The 17,463-nt window shown below is 38.5% G+C and overlaps 1 protein-coding gene across 1 annotated transcript in view; it reads left to right on the top strand.

Moving 5' to 3' along the window:
* LOC102751140 (protocadherin-15) overlaps positions 1 to 17,463 on the top strand; it is a 762,960-nt gene that overhangs the window by 380,263 nt on the left and 365,234 nt on the right. The window contains exons 7-8 of the mRNA XM_081823172.1: positions 266 to 376; positions 13,014 to 13,184. Coding sequence (XP_081679298.1) covers positions 266 to 376; positions 13,014 to 13,184 — 282 coding nt within the window. The remainder of the gene's footprint in view (positions 1 to 265; positions 377 to 13,013; positions 13,185 to 17,463) is intronic.

Raw genomic sequence — 17,463 nt, 5'->3', positions numbered from 1 at the left:
GAGAGAGCCCTAGTTGGTTCTATGCTCAGCGGGAAGTCTGCTGGAGATTCTCTGCCTCTGCCCCTCCCTCCCTCTTTTGCTCTCTCAGATAAATAAATACATCTTTAAAAAATGATAGTATTAAATATGAAGCTTACAGGCAATATTCTATTTTCAGATGATAAGCATGCTCTCTAGAACTTTCAAAAGACTAGGTTGCAACACTGCATTCTCTAATTCATCTTATATTTGAAGGAGTTGATTCTGTATCTTTCCCTATTTGCAGACATCTAATGACACCTTCGAAATTCCCCTCATGTTAACTGGAAATGTGGTGTTAAGGAAGAGGCTCAACTATGAAGATAAGACTCAGTACTTTGTCATCATCCAAGCTAATGTGAGTATTCAATTTCCCTAGCTTCCCTCTGGGGAACTTACGAAGTAAAGAATGCGCCCGAAATATGTAAGTGCTCTCAGAGTGCTTGGTGTAGTTTATGGGCTGGACAGGGTAGGCTGCCCACAGCGTAATTTGTATATTATATTCTTCTAGATGGGAAGTGGGATGGAAGGGGGCAGGAGGATTGTTTCTCCTCACTGTTTCCTTCCCTCTGAATCACTCATACCCACTCTTCAATAATTTGCCTTCAGTTCACACTGAAGTATTTCTCAAAGTGTGATACATGGAATGTCAGCAGCAGAATCACCTTGGGAGGATATTAAACATGCAGATTCCTGGACCCAACCTCAGACCCTCTGAATAAAAATTCAAAGGGTAGAAGTGGAATGCTTGCATTTTTATTAACTCCCCAGGGGATTCCAGAGTACACTAAAGGAAGAGAAAAACCTTCCAATTGGCAATCTTCTCTCCCATGGCTGCCATTTCTTGAATAGTTGCTCACTAGGTGTCAGCGACTGGGACCATAACCAGGATGTGTGCACAGTAGGAACAGAACATCAGAAAACAGTCTTACATAATATGGGCTTTTTAAAAAAATTTATTTATTTATTTGAAAGACAGAGAATGAGAGAGAGAGAGCACATGAGAGGGGGGAGGGTCAGAGGGAGAAGCAGACTCCCTGCCGAGCAGGTAGCCTGATGCAGGACTCGATCCCGGGACTCCAGGATCATGACCTGAGCTGAAGGCAGTCACTTAACCAACTGAGCCACCCAGGCACCCTATAACATGGACTTTTGTTATCATTTTAATAAAATCCCTAGATTCATGTGGATCAAGGGTTGGTTTGACAGCTCAAGTATATCACTAAGGACTCAGGTTACTTCTCTCCTTACACTGTGCCTCTTTCCTGAAATTTGGTTATTTTTCCAATGCCTTATTTGTCAGGGGCTAGTAAATCCCACAGCCTAAGCATCACAACTGCATTTCAAGTCTGAGGGTAAGCAGGTGGAAAGAGGGCAAAACTAGGACTCCTCTTAGGTTTGTTTATTCCTCCTTTGTCTGCAAGGAAACTCTTCCCGAGTCCTCTCCCATCCAATGTCCCCTCCCAGCCTGGGATCCCAGGAGGCAGCGTAGAGAAGGGAGGTTGAGGAAGATTGTATGTAGCAAAGGGGAATGAGGTAATCACCTCTGGATTACACCAAATTCTCTGCATCTCCTGGAGCTGGACACACTGATAACCCTGGGGGCCTAGGCCGGGAGAAGAAGGAGGAGGAGAGGCAGAGGAGGAGGAAGGAAGGAGAAGGAGAAGAAGAGTTTGTTAACAAGAAGAACGGGGCTAGTACTTCAGCAAACAACTGATAGGTCTGGCTACAGATAGCTTCCAGTATTGACGAAGGTCCATAGAAAGTGACAGGATCATGTTCTGAAAAGGTTATTAGACCCTGAAGCCAACCTCTGCCTTTAAGGGCTCCTAAGCATTGTCATCCTAGTCATGTGGCAGAACAGGAAGACAGCAGAGAGGGGCAAAAGGAAATCTTCGTCCGCCAGCTCTTCTGAACCAGTTTATATGCAAAAAGGTGTCACTCAATGGCATTTTTGCCCAAAAGATATTTTGCCAGAAAGGGGGGGGGGATTTTGTCTGTGTATATTTATATTAATATCATTTTATATATTTATAATATATAAATATATTTACTTATATATAAATATAATTATTTTATGTAACATATATAATATATATAAATTTATCTGTTATATATAGTAGGTAGGTAGTAGATATAGATACATAGATAGAAATCTAATTTTTGAAGCCAAATCTCTAGATTTACGTTCAAAATTCTCCAGTTGGTTGTTTTTCAACTGATTGTCTTGGTGTCCAGGGGTAGAGGCTAAAGTGGAGACAGACAGCAGATATAAGAAAAAGTAAAATCTACTGGACTCTCAGTAGGTTGAGTAGATTTGAGTTCCTCAAAACCCTGAAATCTTTCTTTTTATAGATTATTTCCATGCAAGTGAAAATGAGAAGAAAAAATACAGTTTCCCTTGCCTGACTCAGAATCTCTAATAAAATGTAGGGAAAAGTAAGATTGCTCTGGAATGTATCTGAAAACAGTTTTTATTGTGCTATTTAAAATGAGTTTGTTTGTTTTTTTTTTAAAGAAACTCAAGCTAAAACATCTGAGTTGCTATTTAATTTAAAATATTTATAAAGATACCTGGAACAATTTGTATGCAATCTGCTAGACTGCCCATAAGTGAGGGAGGGAGTGTTAAATTTTTAGCATTTCAGGGATAAAATTATGAAATAGAAGGATATGCATGAATCATCAAAAGGAAGGGATGGAATTGGCAAGAAATTAAAGAAAGGGTTAATTTATCTGTAACAATTTTTATTATAAACTTAAATCAGACAGTATAAAATGTGAATGTTAAATATAGGAGATTAGAAGCTTTTTGGTGTTTTTAAAAATTTTCAGAGCGATATCCTTTTAATGATTTTAGAATATACCAAAATTAGGATGCATTATAATTAATCCAACTATACTTTCCATTTTTTTGTTTTTTGGCATGGGATGGTATCTACCCTCATGACTCTCGTGAGAGGCAGTGAGTGCAGGATTGTGGCAAAAGCATGAATTCTCGAACCACCATTACCTGGATTTAAATGCCAGTGCTGCCGTTGACTAGCTGGGTGACTTTGGGCAGATGTTGTACCTCAGTTTCCTACCTAGTAAAATGACGATATTAATAAAACACACCACATAGACTTCTTGTGAAGATTAGCAAGTTAACAACCACAACTAATACTTAAGACAAATGCTTGGAATATATTCTCATATCGTTACAGTATTCTATAAACTACTTAAACACTGGCACTTCATAGTTCAAAAATGGATCATGTAGGGGCTCCTGGGTGACTCAGTCAGTTAAGCGTAAGCATCTGACTCTTGATTTGGGCTCAGGTCATGATCTCAGGGTCCTGGGATGGAGCCTTGCGTCTGGCTCCACACTCAGCTGGGAATCTGCTTAAGATTCTCTCCCTCTGTCCCTCCCCCATTGCTCACATACTCTCTTTCTCTCTCAAATAAATAAAATCTTTTAAAAAATGGATAATTTAAAAATGGAATTACCATGAGAAACTTATGTTTATTATGAATGTATAAGCATATACTTTTAATCTTACTAAATAGCACCATATTATTTTCCAAAGTATTACAACACATCACTCCCCCCCAACAAATGGTAAAGAATTCTTCATTGCCTCTACATCTTAGACACATAATTTACTTAAAACGGTGGGTTGTTGGAACTGAAAAGCTGGCTCCTACTTGCTTAAGGACCGATTGTGGGTCTCTTCCCAGCTCCAAGTTCAATGACCTCACATTTGTGGTCATGGTGGTAGGGCCTAGAGTACGGAAAGTGACAAATGCTACAAATCAGAGCTTCTTCTCTCAGAGAGATGGTTGTTAAACATGGACTGCTTTGTATATGCCAACGTCTATGTCGGGGAGCAAGAATCCCTGTCCTCTCCAAAGGTCCTTCTAGCTGGACTCAGGATCAAATTGACATGAGACAGATTCACAGACAAAAATCAAATGTAATAGGTGTATGTATGGGGAATCCACACAGATGTGGAATTCCAAAGGCATTCAGGCAGGATGAGGTCTGTGTGTCATCCTGAACTAGGGAGAAGGGGGTGGGAGTCTGGGGCTTCAGAGGAAAGGGATGCACTTCATAGGATGATAAGAAAAGCATGTATCTGATAATTAGATGTTTGCCCTACCATACAGGTGGGTCACTCAGATAAAATTTATCTCTGTTAATAACCTTTATTCTGGGAGACCCCAATTTAGGTTCTTCTGTGTGGTTAAGAGAAGGACAGAATTTATCTTTTGAGTCTGCACAGTCTCAGGTGCCTTCAGCTCACAATATGCCAAAGTTGTACATTTGCCAGGGTGGGCTGTCCTGAACCCCTTCATCTATATAATTTATATTTTTATATTTATATAGAATCATGAAATCCACAGACTGTTATATGTTTCTGATTATATTTTTATATTCTTTGGGTTTTTTAATTATTGTCAATGGTATGTAAATCAATGTACATTGTAGATCATGTACATTAAAACCTGCATTATTCTCTTCAAGTCATAAAGAGAGTGGAAATATGAGCGATTGATTTTGATTTTAAAGTAGATGGTACCTAAGAGGGTAGAGGTCTGATGATAAATTACTGAAATCACTCAGTTTGGATCTGGCTTCACTTATGGTACAAAGATTTGATTGATGTGCAAAGGAAACTATTCAAATTTCACATAATTAGGAAGTTTCTTTTTATCCATGTGGGCATGTTGTTACTCTTAAATAAGCCGGGAGAGTTTTGGTTAGCATAAATAAGAAAACTTGTCACTCGTTTTATTGAGAATATTTGCAACATTATTACCCATGGTTCATTTTAAATATGAATATGCAGTGAGGGAATGATTATTTCTAGAAAACAGAAGGAAAAGAAATCTAAAAAAGAAAGTTCAGAGATACCCAGAGATCAGTGGGTTTTCTTTCTATTGAAATGTCCAATATAGTCTGTACCACAAACTCCAATTTTTTGATATATTACCCTAAATCACAAAGGAATCAAACTCATCTCTTTATACATAGATATTATTCAAAACCAGCTTTCTTTTGTATTAGCATTATCCTGACAGAAATACTAAGGATTCTTAGGTACTCAAGAGCTCTTGATTAATTGTCAGAAAGAAAAACTTTACATTTAATTTAGAATCATAGCCAGGGTAATTTCTAAGTTACCTTATCAATAACAGGGCAAATTTAATATTTTCTCCAATATCAAAAATCTAGAATAGGGACACTAGTTGTCTTTCATAATAAGATATTATGTAATTCCTAAAAATACTATTTCTTTCTTATCTCTGTCTTTTCTCTTAATACTATGAATATTCAGAACAGTATGTAAACATTATAATTATATGGGCTTGGATGTAAAAAAAATCACTTTGTACACTTTTGGATATCAATTTATGTAAACAACTTTTCAAAACTAGCCCCCACTCTGACCTTCCCTCACCTCTACTTCCTACTAATTGTGGAATAAGTCCTAAATTGTACACCCATTGTTTTTAGCTCTGCCTATTTCCTGGGTGTATTCTGGGGAATAAGAGTGAAATAGGAAGATGATGCTTGATGGTTAACAAATATAAAATGTTCCAGTTGTAAAGACACGTAAGCATGTGGAGATGTAAAATATCATGCTCTTCTATCTACTAGTATGCATGAAAATTAAGGAAAATTAGGTAAGCATTTCAAACAAACAAACAAAAAAACACTTTCAAGAAAAAAAAACTCACTTCTAAAATGGTTTAGACCTACACAATCTTGTTGCTTATTTTTTCTCGTTTGCATAAAGGAATCTAACAGAATCAAGTTACTCTAGGATAAGTTTTAAATTTTCAGTCAGTGATATCCCATCTATCGTCGGTGGACAGAAGCAAGACAAACACCTCCCTGGTCTTCAGTAACTGAGTCAGGGTTAGAAGACTCAGGGCAACTCTAATTATGTTGCAATTTTTTTTCTTTCTCTACTGCAAATACCTGATAAGGTAATGAGAGAGTCTTTAATATATGTATCAATGAGTCAGTCTAGTAGGTGCTTCTAGCCATTTTTTTTTTTTTAATCTGCAAACCACTTGAATACTGAGTATGTAAATGTTGGAAGTCTCTATTCTGAGGTTCCTATGGCTCAGCAAGAAATCAGAAGATCAGCATGCCTGTTCCATACTCACTTTAAAACCGAGATTAGTGTAATTTCATAGTATTGGGTAGAGTCTACATCATTCCTGGCCCCACTCCAAACAACCAATATTTAACTTAATACGCTTCTAAATAAGAGCAGGTACTGAGTGCATTAGAAATTAGCATTTATCTCATTTGATCAAAGAATAGTGGGCAATTAAACCATTTTACAGCAAGAAAGCCTTTTAATTGGGATAAAGGGATTGAAGCCTCACTTATCATCTGACAGAGGTGTTTTATTGCCTTAACATTGTCATAGTGTAAATATTTGAAATTTTACAAAAAATGTGCTTGGTAAAAAGTGCGGATTGTGACAATGAATTAGTTATCTCCGAGCTATTTCTAAAAGTAAATATCTTTGAAGTTCTCTGTGCTTAAAAAGAAATTAGTTTTTCCTTGCAAAGTATTGATGAAAATTTCTACTTATTTAGTAAATAATTCATTCAAAGACAGCGGGTGTCTGTGCTGTGCTTGCGTATGTTCTAATATGATCCCGAAGAGTTTGTACATCATGTTGCCATCATCTGGGGCCAGAGGACTGGAGGCTTTGAATAAAGATGCTAAAGATTCCAGGACCATGTCAGTGTGGCTTTCCTGAGAAACACTGATGGAATGTTCCAGCTAGGTCACATCCCACACTTTCCTGAATATTTCTTATGGCTTTCTTGATTCAATGTTGAAGATACATGTGTGCTTTTAAATTCTGTCATTTCAGCTTTGATGCCGGATTGTTCTTTGTATCACCTGCAATTCCTTGCACAGCTGAACTCACAATCGTTAAATAGTGACTTGTTTTTATGGCATCTAATTAAAGGTTTCATGTAAGGTTACAAAGTGTAAGTGACATGTGAAAGAATAATACACATTGAGAAAATACAAAGTAAACAAACTTGAATAACTTTTAAGAGATATATTCTTGCTTGCCAGTTATAGCTATAGTTTCTAAATCAATGAAATATTGTCTTATTTTTAAATATTTTAAAATGAAAAATATCTTAATCTCATAAAGGAAATAAGAGAAATGAGGAATGAAGTGGGAGAAAGGAATTGGGGGGGGTAGTTTTTAATATGTTTTGGATTCTCACATAGCAATGAATGGAAATATAGACTTCAGGAAATCATATAAAACATTCATGCAAGTAATTATGTTTTATTTATACCACTCTCAACTTAGAATGGTATTTCTTTTATCTAGAACAGTCTTGAGCAGTAACATTTTACTAGAAAGAGCAAAATGTTCTTTTCATTTCGGTTTTTATCTGAATTGCCAGGGGCTATGTTTTAGATGAATTTTTTAGATCAAATTTGGTTCTAAACTAGGAGAAGTACTAAGGCTTTCCATGGGCTTTCACGAGAGCAGTGTTCAGGAGACCTACTTCCATTTTTCCTTATGTTTTATAATAAATTTTAACAACAAATTGTGGGGAGGCTCCACATGTGTAGAGAGGCAGCTGGTATCTTTTCAGTGCTACCTGTCTGTTTATAGAAATGAACAGGAGCAGGATACATCACCCCAAAATACACCTCCCTGGCATAAGGATTATTTTAGGCTGATTATGTTTTCAAACCAGCAAACAACAGAGGAGCTCTGAAAACCATGTAGAAACCCTTCCATGTTGGAAGAGCACTTTGCACTTAGACAGGAAGTCTCCACCTGCAAGGGCATCCCTCTCCCACCAGGAAGATGAGAATGAGTGAATCTGGACAAGCTCCCGTCCGTGGGGAGGGTCTGGACATGCACCTGCAAGACAGCGACTCCCGTGTTGACTGTGCTTTGCCTGAAAACCTGGCTCTCCCCTGCCCCCACATCTTCTTTAATCTTTAGCTGGAGTTGGTATTTAAGGTGATAGCTTTGGCCATTTGGGGGAGTTACTCAGTTTTCCTGATATCTGTGTGTCTACAGTAGGTGTACATATCATTAAACTGCTTGGGCTTTTTTCCTGCTAATCTGTTTTCTATTACATGAGGTCTCAGCCAAGAAGCTAGAAGGGTGGAGAGAAAATTATTTTTCTTCCCTGACAGTCTACATTATGTATTTTGGGAATGATACATACACCCACCCTTATTCACTTGTACCCATATGATGGAGTAGTGACAATGACCCAAAGAGGTAGAGAACAGTGAGATTTGTTGCCGACAGACTGAAGGAAAGAGTTTAGATAAATACTCTACTCTGTCTACTACAGTGACTTGGTGATGGCATATGAGGGGTAACCTTGTGTGGCAAAGAAGTGTAGAAATACTGCTTCTGAGTATGAAAACATTTTGCCACATCCACACCATGTAAAATGTAAATTATCTAATATTTTTTATAAACTTAGGTTGATTTGGTCTTTTGAAAGACTTCATCCCAAGCAATCATAATTTTAAAATGGTAAGCTTGATAAGCCAGTTGTAGTTTTTTATTTTATTTTATTTTATTTTATAAGCCAGTTGTAGTTTTTAAAATTTAAAATAAATCCATGAATTTATGCCAAATTAAGATTTTTCAACAAAATAGTGGTTGCTGGGGGGGGTTGGGCAAACGGGTGAAGGGGAGATACAGGTTTCTTGTTATGGAATTAATAAGCCATGGAAATAAAAAGCAAAGCATAGGAAATACCATCAATGATATTATAATGATGCTGTGTGATGGGAGATGTAGCTACACTTGTGGTTAGCACAGCATAACATTACATGTTGAATCACTATAGTACATCTGAAACTAATATGTCTTCAATAAAAAAAAAGATTTTTCTATATGTACTCACATTTCATACATGTAAACAGTATATATTTTTTTTAAGATTTTATTTATTTATTTGACAGAGAGAGACACAGCGAGAGAGGGAACACAAGCAGGGGGAGTGGGAGAGGGAGAAGCAAGCTTCCCGCCGAGCAGGGAGCCCGATGCGGGGCTCGATCCCAGGACCCTGGGATCATGACCTGAGCCAAAGGCAGACGCTTAACGACTGAGCCACCCAGGCGCCCCTAAACAGTATAATTTTAAAGGCTAACTTGTGGACCACCAAAATTATCTCACGTATCATTTAGTGTTCGTACTGTACTTTCAACTGTTTTGAATATAATGACCAGACAGGGAAAATTTACAACAATTAAAGAAGGACTTCTTAAAAATCTGTATACCTGTAAATTCAGTCAATCATAATTATTACTCTAATCTTGTAGTCATTAATCTCAATTATAGTTTCCCCTTTTTTGAGAAGGGGGAATTATATTTTCCTCCATGCTCTTCCATGTACTAATTGGGGACTTGCAGATTGCGCTGACAAAAGACAGAGTAACAGGGCAAAATCCTTCCCATGCATATGCGGCAAGCAGGAATGGCTCCCTGAAGTGCTAAGGACCCGGGTCTGCAACCTACCTTTCTGGGGAAGCAGGGAGAAGAGGTTTCTGTGGGAACACATGAGTTTCTAATGAGAATGAGCAGGAGATAAGAATGTTGTGATAACGTGTGTTCATGTAGGAGTTACTGTTTGCTAGTTCGGTTTGTTTTCCAGATGGCCATAACCATTCATGGCATCTTCACTTCCAGAAGTTTCTGTTTTTTAGTGAGATAAAAGAAGACTTCTTTCTGTATATGTTCAATCTCAAATATCATTAAAATAGCCTTTATATCAACTCTGAAACTCTTAGTGGTCCTCACACTCTGGAAATTTAAACATTTTTCCCCACGATTTGACCACACTCTGTCTTATAATGGTTCTAAACACTACAGAAGCTGGATTCCCAGAGTTATTGTATTCCTAAATGGTTGTATAGGCAAAATTCCACCAATAAAGATTTTTCAGCCTTCTGAGATTTTACCCTAGAACCCTTCCTTACAACATTTCTTGAGCAACAAGATTGGGAAAGAACATAACTGAAATGCAGAGTTGTGCACAAAGCTTGAGAGTATTTTTAACTGGTAAGCAAATATCGATGTCTGGTAAATGTCACACAGGAAAACACTAAGCAACATAAAATAAAATGTCAGTCCATTCGTATATTACTTTCTTAACATGCAGTGTAATATTAGTGTCAGGTGTACAATATAGTGATTCAACGCTTCCATACATCACCCCATGCTCATCATAAGTGCCCTCCTTAATCCCCAGCACCTGTTTCCCCTACCACCCATCCCCACTGGTAACCAAGTATATTACTTTAAAAAAAAAATCAATGAGGTAAATGCACATACCATAAAATTAGCCACTGTAAAGTGAACACTTCAGTGGCATTTGGCACATTGACGCTGTTGCGCTTCCGCCACTTCTATCCGTCCCCCAAACATTTCATCCCAAAAAGAAGTCTTACACTCCTCAAGCCTTCTTTCCCCACCCCTGCTCTCTCAGCCCCTGGCAGTCACCAATGTGTCTGGGTGGCTTTACCTATTCTGGATGTTTCATGTTTTTATCTGGTGTTTTTCACTTTGCATTAATGTGTGCAATGTTTATCCATGTTGTAGTGTATGTCAGTACTTCATTCCTTCCCGTGGCTGTGCCATTGTGTGTGTGTATCCCAAATGTGTGTGTGTGTATCCTATATATATATATATATATATATAACAAAATTTGTCTACCCATTCATTCATTGGTGGATATTTTGACTGCTGCCAACTTTTGGCCATTGTGAATAGTGCTGCTATGAACATGTATGTAAGTATAATTACTTTTTGGAGTTGTACAGAATAGAATTTTAAGGAGACAGAAAAAAAATGGAATAAGTTTTCAAAATAACAAAATGCTATGAAAGTAAAGACACTCTAGATTCCACCATAATGAACGACAAACCACCACCACTCTCACAGTGGGTGTTCTGGACAGAGATGACTTGGGTCCGATGTTTTTTCCTTGTGTCCTCCTGCTGAACTCTCTTTAGATACATATAATCAATGTAAATGAAATGTAATGTAATGAAATCACTTCTACTCTTGAACATGGGCTGCCCATAGTGTTTTTTTCCCCCAAAGAAATGAAAAGGGAAAAAAGAGTAAATTGACAGTGGGGAAATCTCATGAACACAATCTCAACCAGGTGATCAAGGTTAGCATAAAGGATGAGTTGTGTTGATAATATATACTTTTGATATAATGTGCTGACAGGACACTGGACCTCTATGGTCTCCCTCCCCAAAATGCTTCCCCCCCGTCTGATCTTGAGACAAACATCAAAGTCCCCACTGAAGAACACTCTACAAAATGCCTGGCTAGTACTCAACATTGTCAAGGTAACCAAAAACAAGGGAAGTTGGAGAAATTTTCAGAGCCAAAAGGAGCCTGAGAAGACGTGATGGCTACATGTAGGCGGGTCCCGGATGGTATCCTGGGATGGAAAACGCATGTCAGAAACTAGCAATGTCTCTGCAGAAGGGATCATAGTTAGTAACAATGTATCCTCAAAGCAAAAAGTACTGGGCCAGCTGAGGAAGGAAGACCTTCCTGTTTCAATAAGAAGGACGAGGAATGCAGTCTGAGCTCAAGTCCACTGAAAGAAGGGCTAGAGCATTGCTAAGAGTCCAGATGGGAGTTCTCCTCACAAGAAATTTTTTTTTCTTTTTTTTTTTCTGTGCCTGTATGAGATGATAGATGCTAACTAAACCTATTGTAAAAATCCTTTCACGTATATGTATGTCAAATCATTACATTGCACACCCTAAACTCATGCAGTGCTATATGTCAATTATATCTCAGTAAAACTGGGAAAAACCAAACAAGGAAGAAAAAAAAATCCCTGCTCTCTTGGCAATACGATGTGTCGTGGGAAAGAGTGAAAGTTGAACAGATAATTGCCATAATTGCTGCAAGGTCACTCTTCCTAGAAACTATAGTTTTAGAGTCCCAAAGAATGAAGAAGCAAAATAAAACAAGTATCATCTAGAAGCTCAGAAAACTAGGTTATTTCAGTGACAACAGTGTGCTCCCTGAAGACCAGCAGTGCTGGTCTCAAAATACTTGATAACAGAAATGCTTGTGTGAGCCATTAAACATTTCTCTGTTAAAAGTGCAGCAGACCTGCCAGGTTTTCTTCTCTTCCTTTTTTTCTCCCTTCATTTTACTTTTCTGAGAATTTGGGTTTTTTTGTTTTTTGTTGTTGTTGTTGTTTGTTTTTAGAAATAACCAAAATTTATCTAAAGTTTTTCTTTTAAAAAAAAAAGATTTATTTATTTGGGAGAGTGTGAGCGAGAGGGAGAGAGAGAAAGAGTGTGAGTGAGAACACGAGTCAGGGAGGGACAATGGGAGAGGGAGAAGCAGACTCCCTGCTGAACAAGGAGCACAATGTGGGACTTGATCCCCCGACCCTGGGATCATGACCTGAGCCGAAGGCAGACGCTTAATGACTGAGCCACCCAGGCGCCCCTAAAATTTGTCTACATTGCTTGAAACATCATCAAAAATCAAAGACGGAGCTGGGTGGGCGTGGGGTAGAGGAATCAAGAGCCAACTGTGTTTGCTAAGTGGCCTTCTCAAAGGAGAAGTGACATTGTGTTGTACTCCAAGGATGGGAGATAGTTTCATACCTTGGAGCAAGCCTCCTATGGACCTTAGGCTCCTACCCTCCCATGGAGACTGAGAGGTGGGGGTCTGTCTTCTTTGGTGATTATGGCTCCCGGATCCTTGAGACGGAGTGCTGGATTATAAAACTGGCAGAAGTTTGAGCTGCAGGTTGATTGCCATCTCAAAAGGCAGAGAAAGAATGTACAGTCGCAAGTTTTCTAAAGTAAATGCCCAAAAGAGTGGTTGGGGCCTGTAATCGGGAAGAAACCTGTCTACCGTCTAGTCAAGCTGAAGAAAATGTTCGGTCCATCTCATTGTTTTTTGTGTTTCTTTTCCTTTTTCCTCTCATAGGACCGTGCACAAAATCTGAATGAGCGGCGAACCACTACCACCACCCTCACAGTGGACGTTCTGGACGGAGATGACTTGGGTCCTGTGTTTCTTCCTTGTGTCCTGGTGCCAAACACACCTGACTGTCGCCCGCTCACCTACCAAGCCGCCATCCCTGAATTGAGAACTCCGGTAAATGTGCTCACATTCTTTCCCCTTCACTCATATCTCTTTATCCTCAGTGAGATCCAATTCTAGTAGTTTGTAGACATATTAGCTGAGAAGAGCAAACTTCACTATATGGACACTAAAAGTGTCTAAAACCATTTTCAGAGAGTATGGCAAAATTTGGTGACCATGCATTACTGCATCATTTACAAAGTCCGAAGTGTGTCATGATGCAACCATTCATTTGACACTGATTATTTTCTTTTCCACCTATAAATCATAACCGAGTTCAGTTGCCAACCTATTCTAGGAAACTCCAAGAAATAGCTTCAGCATTTCCTTAAGTTCACCAAATCAACAAACATAGAGTCTAAAGTCAGAAGACACACGGGCCAACAGGATACTTGTCAGCCTTTAACATCCTACGATGTTATTGGAGATTGCACTTGGCTGTTTGGAGGTGGAAGCTAATGAATCCCAAATGCAAATATCTATCCCTTAAAGATGTGTTTTAAAGAAGCAGAAACGTAAGGCATGAATATGGATCTGGTATGCCGATTTTGCTTCTGTTTTGTTTTTGCCTCTTTTTTAAAATTCTAATAGAGCTCTAAGTCACTGTTAGCCTGGAATTCACACCTCGGACCTAGCTGGGTGATAAATATTTATACCTAAGAATAAAAATTGTAAGGCAAATATAAACTAAAATATCAATTTCTCCCTTAAAAGTAAAAAAAAAATAATTCTCTTTTAGAGAAGCTAAATTCCTAGGGAGTGAATGTCTTTGCGGTTCCTCTGGAAAGCATTCAGCTTTCTGGGTGAGTAACGTGGCTCATGATGTCAGAATTTATTGGAAGGTATTCAAATTTTTTTTTTTTTCTCAAACATGTAAGAACTGTGGTTTGGGGTATCCTCTCTGTATTTGAGATGTTTAAAATATAAAAAAAAAATTCCTTCTCCTAAGTGTAAATGACATTGCGTTCTATGCTTGCTAAGGATTCTTCTTATGCAATGTTGCATGTCTGATCCTTACTTTAAGATTTAGTAAATCTTAAATGGCTGAGATTCACTGTTGTGTCTTCCAGCATAAATAACTACTGGTCTAGTTGGCTTATGTGAAGAAAAAAAAAAAAAAAGCTGGAGAAAAAAAAGAATAAAAGTTATGATGTGCATTTAATGAAGAAAAGTATAATCGAATTTTCAGCTCTATGGAGTAAGTTTGAAGACAAAAGGCTAATGTAGAAATTGTGTGGACAAATAGTTGTAGATCACCTAAAGTTATATGTCATGATAGGATTTTGTGGAATATTCCAGTAAGATGACTATTAATGATAGTGAACATTAATTTTTTTCTTGGAAAAACTTAATTGATATTATGAGGAAAAAATATTTTACTTAAAATATTTTACTTATTTTTGAGTTGATTTACGTAGCTGTCATATCCATGAGGTCCCCAAGAGAAGGGGCATAGTGACACAGTGACTGGAATCGATGGCTCAGTGCGGGATGCTAACAGTACTTGATAGCTTGAGGGAAGAGGCAAAGGTCGCTGCCCCAGAAGCAGAGGGTATTGACTTTATAAAGCCCCTCATCCGTCCCTCTCTCTTCCAGATGGCCGATGGAGCATCTCTCTCATTCCCCTTCAGTGCACTATAGATGAGGCCATGCTCCATATTTGGGGGAATGAAAATAAATGGTACTAGGGACTAATGGTTATATAGATTGTTCCATGTGTCATGAACTGGGCAAAAGTCTTCAGTGATATTAACTGCAATCCTGGTGGGTAGCTGCCACTCTTAAGATCACTTGAGAGACGAGATCTCTAACATAGAGTTTATGTAACTTTTTTTTTTTAAAGATTTTATTTATTTATTTGAGAGAGAGAGACTGAGAGAGAGAAAGAGCATGAGAGGGGGGAGGGTCAGAGGGAGAAGCAGACTCCCTGCCGAGCAGGGAGCCCGATACGGGACTCGATCCCGGGACTCCAGGATCATGACCTGAGCCGAAGGCAGTGGCTTAACCAACTGAGCCACCCAGGCGCCCGAGTTTATGTAACTTTTTATGGTCTTACAACGAATACATAAAAAACCGTTTTCTTTTAAAATCATGTCTTTTGAATTAAATGTCCTGCTATAAATTCCAGAATGATCAAACTTTATGCTTCATCATCCCTTTTACTAGATTGACCCTTTCTTTAACATTCTGTGAAATGGAGAATTTTAATTTTACATATTTGAATAGTGATAGGAAATATTTATTTATTATAAAGGGTATATTTTTATTGCCACGTAGAAAAAATTATATGTACTTGCAGAATTAAGCACCTGTTCTGATTATCAATCGCTGCATAAAACAATCACCAAAACCCAGTGGCTTCAAATCACAGTTTTTAAATTTGCTCATAAAAGCAGTTTGGGCGGACTCTGCTCCACATAGCAGCAGCTGAGGATCCTTACCTGAGGCTTGGGTACCAGTGTTAGAATGGTTCACTTGGCATGTGGATTCTGACTGTTGGCTGGAACCCAGCCAGGGCTGTGAGCAGAAGCTTCAGTCCCACTCCACGCGGGTCTCCCTCTGGCTGTTGGGGCTTCTCACACCGAGGCACTGGATTCAAGAACTAGCTTCCCAAGGGGATGAGGCAGAACTTGTAGGAATTGGCTTGCAATCTACAGTGTCCCTTCTGTTGTAGTTAAACCTCAGCCAGAGTCAAGGACTATCAGTAGGTACCATGTCCTGATAGGAGGAGTATAGAAGTCACATTGTTAGAACATCTGGGGATGGAAATCTTATTGTGGCAGTTGTTGGAAACTGAAATCTCCCATGGTGTGGACATCAGGCTTCCTGGCTCTTTTCTGCATATGCCGCTTTGGACCCTCCCCACTCCCCCCTCGCCCCCCACCCGGTTTCACAAGCGTTAAGAACTAGAGCCAGTTTTTGAGCTTCACATTCAAATTGCTGTGAAATTATGTCTTTCCTTTCCACTAAAAAAAAATTTCCTTTCTTAAAAGTTTCCTTTACATATTTTGCTAAAATTTCTGGAAATTTCAATAAAGTCTTGCTATTCAGGGCGAGAGAACTAACCATTTATGTCAGCTAAACAAGACATGATGACTGTAATTACATACTTGCTGATCCTTTTCTGAACTAATTCTTCAAATTTTGAAAGCTTTGACACCTGCTCACCTTCTGTGTTGATGTGAAATTTTCCACCAATTACCTCAGTGGTATTCTTGACTTGAAAAACCATTCTTAGTTCTGCCACAATGCATGCAGAATTTATCAGCTCACAAAAACTTTAAAAGGAAGTCTGGTACAGTGTTTAACTCATGAACCAGGATATAACAAAACTAAAAATCGACTATTTATTGAAATACAAATAACCATGTGTTTATAGAGAAACTTATTCAGTAACTGTTTTATCTGTTTTTCTACAACAGAAGATGGTCTTCACAGACACTAAGATTAATATTATATTGAATATGTAAATACATAGATCTGGTGTCTCTGGGGTACTAAAGTAATTTGTCATTCTGAAAATTTCTAAAAAATTCACTTACTAATTTGATAAGTATGTCCTGGCCCCCTGATGTATGCTCAACTCTGTGCTAATTGAGGACATAAGTAGGATGAGATGAATCCTTTTCAATATTGTGTAAATTTATTCTCACTTTCTGACTCTATGTTGTTATTATGCCTGTCTGGTTGAAGTTTCATGATGTTATGGAAAACTCCCGTAGATTTTGGAGAGTACAGAACCCTCCGCTCTGTTTGTTTTCTCTTGAAGTGCAAAGACACAGCAAATGCTCACACTTTCTTTTCTTTCATGATTGAACAGTTGATCCTGTTTGGTTGGTTGGTTGGTATTTTGCTGAGTAATTTGTCCCTGGAAACACTGTAGTATTAATATGATATAGATGTATTATCTGTGTGTTTCCTGGATGTACCTCTCTTTACTTAGTGCTTGCCAGAATGGTCATTAGGAGCTAGGATCCACACTCCAGTGAGCTCTTTGCATCCTTGTTGAGTTGGGTCCCAGGACTGTCTACCTACAAGCACTTGTATATAATCTGTCTCAAAGAACTCTGGTTTTCATGAAACTGTCAAAGACAGGCCCTCTGCTGTATTTATGGTGTTCTCCCCTTCCAGAGACACTTCCCCAGTTATTACGGGAGTGGCGGTGATCTGCAGTGATGGACAACATTGATACTTTCCTCTTGACTCATGCTCATCGAGCAATCCAGGAACGTCCTCCTCTCCTCTTTTATGAAACTACCGGTTCTTCTTTTCCCCTCCTGGCCCTGCTCTC

Source organism: Leptonychotes weddellii, chromosome 6, assembly GCF_054177405.1.
Source record: "Leptonychotes weddellii isolate Sample4059 chromosome 6, ASM5417740v2, whole genome shotgun sequence".
Classification (NCBI taxonomy): Eukaryota; Metazoa; Chordata; class Mammalia; order Carnivora; family Phocidae; genus Leptonychotes; species Leptonychotes weddellii.
Note: the sequence above shows the minus strand (reverse complement) of the source record. Positions and strands in the feature narration are given on the sequence as shown.